At 47.9% G+C, this 6,237-nt stretch overlaps 2 protein-coding genes across 2 annotated transcripts; one reads left to right on the top strand and one right to left on the bottom strand.

Moving 5' to 3' along the window:
• Nucleotides 1–737: 737 nt before the first annotated feature.
• LOC119663990 (nucleoside diphosphate kinase) lies at nt 738–1,160 on the top strand. The gene has a single exon (XM_038073575.1). The coding sequence runs from the start codon at nt 738–740 to the stop codon at nt 1,158–1,160; it is 423 nt and encodes a 140-aa protein (XP_037929503.1).
• Nucleotides 1,161–1,245: 85 nt separating this feature from the next.
• LOC119663989 (phosphoribosylformylglycinamidine cyclo-ligase-like) lies at nt 1,246–3,035 on the bottom strand (the record flags this gene model as incomplete). Its single annotated transcript, XM_038073574.1, has 2 exons — nt 1,246–1,821; nt 1,992–3,035. Coding segments are annotated over 2 exons (1,620 nt in total), but the record flags the coding sequence as incomplete, so codon positions are not given.
• Between the last annotated feature and the right edge of the window lie 3,202 nt (nt 3,036–6,237).

Here is a 6,237-nt window from a genome sequence, read left to right as displayed (position 1 = left end):
CGCGGCCCCGGAAAACTTCGCGAGCCAGGATTCCAGCCAGAGCGTGGCTTCGATATCGAGATGGTTCGTCGGTTCGTCGAGCAGCAGCAGGTCAGGGTTCAGGAACAGGGCCGTGGCGAGTGATACGCGCATTCGCCAGCCGCCCGAGAAGTCCGAAACCGCTCGATTCTGCGCGTCCTGATCGAAGCCGAGACCAGACAGGATGGCCCCGGCGCGGGCGGGAGCCGTGTAGGCGTCGATGGCGATGAGGCGTTCATGGACATCTGCGATGCGGACAGGATCGGTCGCGGTTTCGGCTTCCGCGAGCAGTCGGGTGCGTTCAAGGTCGCCTTCCAGAACTGTATCGAGAATGGACGTACTGCCGGAGGGTGTTTCCTGTTTGACGCGGCCCATCGTGGCGCGGGCGGCGAGGGTGATTGTGCCGCCGTCAGGCGCGAAATCACCAGCAATCGCGGCCAGAAGGGTGGATTTTCCGGCGCCGTTCCTGCCGATCAGGCCGATCTTGCGTCCTGGGTCCACACTGAGGGACGCATTGTCCAGCAGGGAGCGGCCCGCGATGCGGAGGGACAGGTCGGTGATGGTGAGCAGGCTCACGGGCGCCTCGATCAGTCGGAAGAAAAGAAACAGGTCGGTTAAAATACTGCGACAGACCTATCAGGAACGATGAATTTGCTCTAGTGGAACGGCGGTATTGACCCGCTGGTCCAGCGAGGACCGGTCCTAACAGGAGAAGAAAGATGGCTCTTGAGCGCACGCTTTCCATCATCAAGCCCGACGCCACCAAGCGTAACCTGACCGGCAAGATCAATGCCGTGTTCGAAGACGCCGGCCTGCGTATCGTCGCCCAGAAGCGCATCCACCTGACCGAGAAGCAGGCTGGCGCTTTCTACGCAGTTCACAAGGAGCGTCCGTTCTACGGCAGCCTCGTGTCCTCCATGATTGCCGAGCCGGTTGTCGTGCAGGTTCTGCAGGGTGAAGGCGCTGTCGCCAAGAACCGCGAAGTCATGGGCGCCACCAACCCGGCCGATGCTGCTGAAGGCACCGTTCGCAAGCTGTTCGCCGAGAGCATCGAAGCCAACTCCGTGCACGGCTCCGACAGCCTTGAGAACGCGAAGAACGAAATCTCCTTCTTCTTCGCCGAGACGGAAATCCTGCCGTAATTTTTACGATAGGTAATCTGTTCTCAACAAAAAAAGGCGCGGACTTCGGTCCGCGCCTTTTTTGTTTGGAGACGCTGGACGTCTCTTACTTCGCAAAAACGTCGCAGATCATTTCGAGTACGTCCGGGTAGAGCAGGTGTTCCTGTTCCAGCACGCGGGCGGCAAGGGTTTCCGGCGTATCAGTTTCAAGGACGGGAACGCTGGCCTGTCCGAGGATAGGGCCTTCATCCACACCGGATGTGACGAGGTGGACGGTGCAGCCATGTTCTTTTGCGCCAGCCTTGAGGGCGGCTTCGTGGGTGTGCAGGCCGGGGAAGGCGGGCAGGAGGCTCGGGTGGATGTTGAGCATCCTGTCTTCCCAAGCATTGACCAGCCATGGTGTCAGGACACGCATATAGCCCGCGAGGACGACCAGCATGGCGCCGGAGGCCTGAAGGGCTGCGTCTATTTCGCGTTCGTGGGCTTCGCGGTCCGTACCGAAAGGCTTGTGGTCGATGACGAGGGTTTTCAGGCCCGCGTCTTCGGCGACCTCAAGGCCCGGCGCATCCGGGCGGTTGCTGAGGACCAGCACGATTTCGGCGGGGTAGTCCGGTCGGGCACAGGCTTCGATCAGGGCGCGCATGTTGCTGCCGCGACCGCTGATGAGGATCGCGACAGGCACCTTCTGGATTTTTTTTGGCGCGTTTTTAGGCTGGGCTTTGGCTCTGTTTCTGACGGGCGGCTTCTTCATGCGAAGGAAACCGGTGCGGTCAGGGTGTAGGCGTCGTCGGAGCGGACGATCTGGCCCATGAGGAAACCGGTTTCGCCGCGCGCATCCAGTTCCGCCATCACCTTTTCCGGCTCGGATGTGACAAGCACCATGCCGATGCCGCAGTTGAAGACGCGGAGCATTTCGTCAGCCGCCACATTGCCGGTTTTGGCCAGCCAACGGAAAACGGACGGCACGACCCATGCGGAGCCGTCGATGCGGACGCCAAGGCCTTCGGGCAGGACGCGTGGCAGGTTGCCCGGCAGGCCGCCGCCGGTGATGTGGGCGCAGCCGTTCAGCAAGCCCTTGGCGTGCAGGTCCAGAACCGTGCGGACGTAGAGCTTCGTGGGCGTCAACAAGGCTTCGGCCAGCGTGTGACCTTCAGCGAAGGGGGCCGGGTCGTTCCAGCCGAGGCCAGAGCGACGCACGACTTCGCGCACCAGAGAGAAGCCGTTGGAATGAACGCCGGAAGAGGGCAGGCCGATCAGCGTGTCGCCTTCGGCGATATTGGCGGGAAGCAGGCTGTTACGCTCGGCAGCACCCACGCTGAAGCCTGCGAGATCGTAATGGCCGGGAGCGTACATGCCGGGCATTTCAGCCGTTTCGCCGCCGACGAGAGCGCAGCCGGACTCGGCGCAGCCCTTGGCGATGCCCTTCACGACCGTGGCTGCGGCTTCGACGGAGAGTTTTCCGGTGGCGAGATAGTCCAGGAAGAACAGCGGGGTGGCGCCTTGTACGACGAGGTCGTTGACGCACATGGCGACGAGGTCGATCCCGACATCATCATGCTTTCCGGCCTCGATGGCGACCATCAGTTTCGTGCCGACGCCATCGGTGCAGCTGACGAGGACGGGATCGGTGAAGCCTGCGGCCTTCAGATCGAAAAGCGCGCCGAAGCCGCCGAGGCCGCCCATTGTGCCGGGACGGTTCGTGGCTTTGGCTGCGGGCTTGATGGCGTCGACCAGTGCGTCGCCAGCGGCAATATCCACGCCGGCCTGTGCGTAGCTTGCGCCGCCAGTCGTGCTGTGGCTCGATCCGGGGGCGATATCAGGCTGATCGGTTGGTCGAAAGGTTCCCGCTTGTTGACGTGACGCCGTTCTAGAGCATCCTGCGCGCTGGCGGAACGCCTGTTTGATGGTGTTACGGCATGAAAAAGGGGGCTGCGATGACGAAACGGGATGTGGGCGGGGTGTCCGGAAGACCCGCGGCCACCCAGATGGCGTTTCCCCTGCGCCGGGTGACGGCGATGACGTCCGATCGTTTCATCAATGGTCCCGTCGAATGTGGGCGGCAACGGGCATGGCTTGCCGCAGTCAATGGCCCGGTTGTGCGTCATAGTATATGCGGTGTGGGGCCTTCAGGGAACGGGAAAGACGATCTTTTGACGGCATGGGCGCATGAACATGACGCGACGGTGCTGATGCCCGGCTGTTTTTTTACGTCTTTCCCGCTCACACAGTCTTTGAGTGCTCTGCAGTACCTTGGAGTTATACAGGGTGCTCATGCAGAATTTTAGCTCAGTGTATTGTCCGCCAATGTGTCCTTACTCACTCCATTAAGGTAAAATAGATTCTAGACACGACGACAATAATTAAAACAGGTGTCGAGTGTTTTTAGTTACTCTAGACTTTTGAACTGACAGAAGTTCTATTATATTCTATATTTCAAAACATTATTTTTTTGGGATATCTGCTGAATTCGGGTCTCTCTGAATCATTGTGATTTTATATAGTGTATCAATATTTGGTAATTCAAAATTTGCACCATAAAAATCAATGTAATATTGATGACGCTGCGAAGGTAATATGATCTTATGGTCATCGCTAAATGTATTTCATGCATTGCATTTTAAAAATTGGAGCATTTGGGGATTTTAGTTCAAAGTTTTTGTAATCTTTCAGAATTACTTTTGTTTAATTTTCCAGTTTAGAGTTTCCAAACTTATTGCTATGATTTGAAATGTTGACTTGTATGGTTTAAATATTTAAAGTCAAGTTTATAAGAAACATAAATAGGAGATTACTTACATCCTCTAGTAATACTACTTCTTCCAATTTATTTCTCTATTTCTACAGGAATAAAACCGCTAAATGCGCAAATTTTTTCTTGGGGACAAATACTTGAATGTCCTTGACCTAATTTTATTGAAAATGTTACTTATGTTGAGTACTTGCCTGATTGTGGACTTTACGGATGGACTTTACTTATTACTGAGAAATCGCTTGAGTGTGTATTTTTATAATTCAATTTTAATAAACTGGCTATTGAAATATTCATATTAATATATGCCATTGTTGGGAGGTGATAATATCCATGTCAAAACCTCTTTTAGAGTTTGATTAATGTACTAAGCAATCAAAATAACTATTAATAAGTTAATACTACCAACAAATGAAAAATACGTTAGTGTGAACGTCAGAAAACTCACTACAAAGTCGAACTTTTAACTGCGTCTTGGACTGATATATCAGAACCTTTATTACTATTGTGAATAAAGATCATCCTGTCGCGGGACACCAACGAGACCAACGGAAAAGTAGTCGTCGGGTAATTCGCAACATAACAAGAGATCGAACGCTGTAATTCGCGATATTCATATTCGTTTACAAATATACTTTAATCTTTAATAATTTAACACATTATATAAAATAGTAAAAAAAATATAAGCGTTTTACTTTATACTAATATGCAGATCTAAAGTCAATTATTGCTTAGCCTGATGAAGTGATAAATAATAATCCAGTCAAGGCGTAAAGAGGGGTTTTAAAAATATCTCGAGTTAAGAAAGAGTAAATGTGCTCAAGTGCACTGGTTTAAACAGAAATAAATAAATAATTAACTTAATTAATATTAACAACACTTAATATAACACTTTGCGTTATATCCATCAATTCACTAATTAAAATTAGTCACTGATTCCCTTTAGATATTCTAAATATTGTGTGATATTTATACCAGTTATTGAAGACGAAGTCAATGAATCCGTTTTGATAATATAAATATCATGGAAACCAAGCCCATTTAGATATATAATATATACTTCTAAGGTAGATACGTGTAGTGGAAGGAATATCGATACGTCTTTACTTTAAGAAAAATGTTTTGATTCCATATTCTTCGTAATTATGAGTAAAATGATGATCATATTAGAACTAGCAGAGCATATTAATAAAGTGAAGTATCTGGTCAGTTCTAACGTTAGAAATATCGTTGAATGGATGAAAGAATAGAGCATCAAAAACTTAACACTGGACATGACTAAACCTGAATATTTATAGTCAGACAGTTTATAATAAAATCACCAACTGATTTGAAAAAAAATTCTAGACTAATAAAAATAAATTAATTTTACAGGATTCAATTCTGAATCTCTAATTGAATGCGATTTTTTTTCAGATAATTATATTTATTTTCTTATTTGTTTATTTATTTAATTTTTTTGTGAGAGAATGATTTAAAACTTTTGGAAACTTCACACCCTTTTGTTGATGGCATAATTTATTACACAAATTTTGTGAGATTTTTTTTTATGCGATGATGCAAAGAGGAGTAAATACAAAAAGTCGACAACATTACAGAATCCTAATGACCGACATTTATACAAAACTTATATAAAAGTAAAATACTCGTAGTAGATAAAAATAAAAATTGAAAGTAAAAAACTGTAGCACTAGATGTGTCATGATATTTGGGTAAAGGCAATGAAAATGACTGTAAAAATCGAAATTGCTGAAAACAACAACAGATACTAAACCCATTGTTGTCTGCCAGGACTAAGCACTGTAAGAAGTGGAAAAAATGTTTGTATCGAATGCTAAACCAAAATGAAACTGTCGCCATTACCAAATTTAACAAAATGGAAAATATAAACAAAATCATTTGTCAAAACATTCAAAACTGCTTTATAAACTCTTAACTGAAGCCATGCGTTCGGGTCCTGAATCATTGATAAAATTTGCGGAGCAACAACTGAGGCAGCGGAACACGACATGGAGAGTGGGTGTGGGTCGGGCTCAGAGATAACACAAAACGGATGTGGAATATGAAAATATAAATAAGGCCAAAATGGTGTATTGAATAGCAGTTAAGCGTTTACCACTTTTTAGCTGAGGTCAGTCAAATTGTATCGCCCGAAATGTCGTCCTCGCATGGTTGCGACGGAGTGCGTAACACTCACAAAGGACACAATGCCTGGCCTGATAAAGAACGACAAATATTTTGGTTAAAACGATTTCATTGCTTTTTGCTGGTAGTTTTCCTTTTTTGTGTTGTTGATTTTCTCGATATTTACTTACGAGTATTAACTCGTTCTGCTCTTCTCTTCTGTGT

Source organism: Teleopsis dalmanni, unplaced genomic scaffold (assembly GCF_002237135.1).
Source record: "Teleopsis dalmanni isolate 2A unplaced genomic scaffold, ASM223713v2 unscaffolded_contig_1244, whole genome shotgun sequence".
NCBI lineage: Eukaryota > Metazoa > Arthropoda > Insecta > Diptera > Diopsidae > Teleopsis > Teleopsis dalmanni.
The sequence above is the reverse complement of the archived record's forward strand: the minus strand, read 5'-3'. Positions and strand labels throughout refer to the sequence as shown.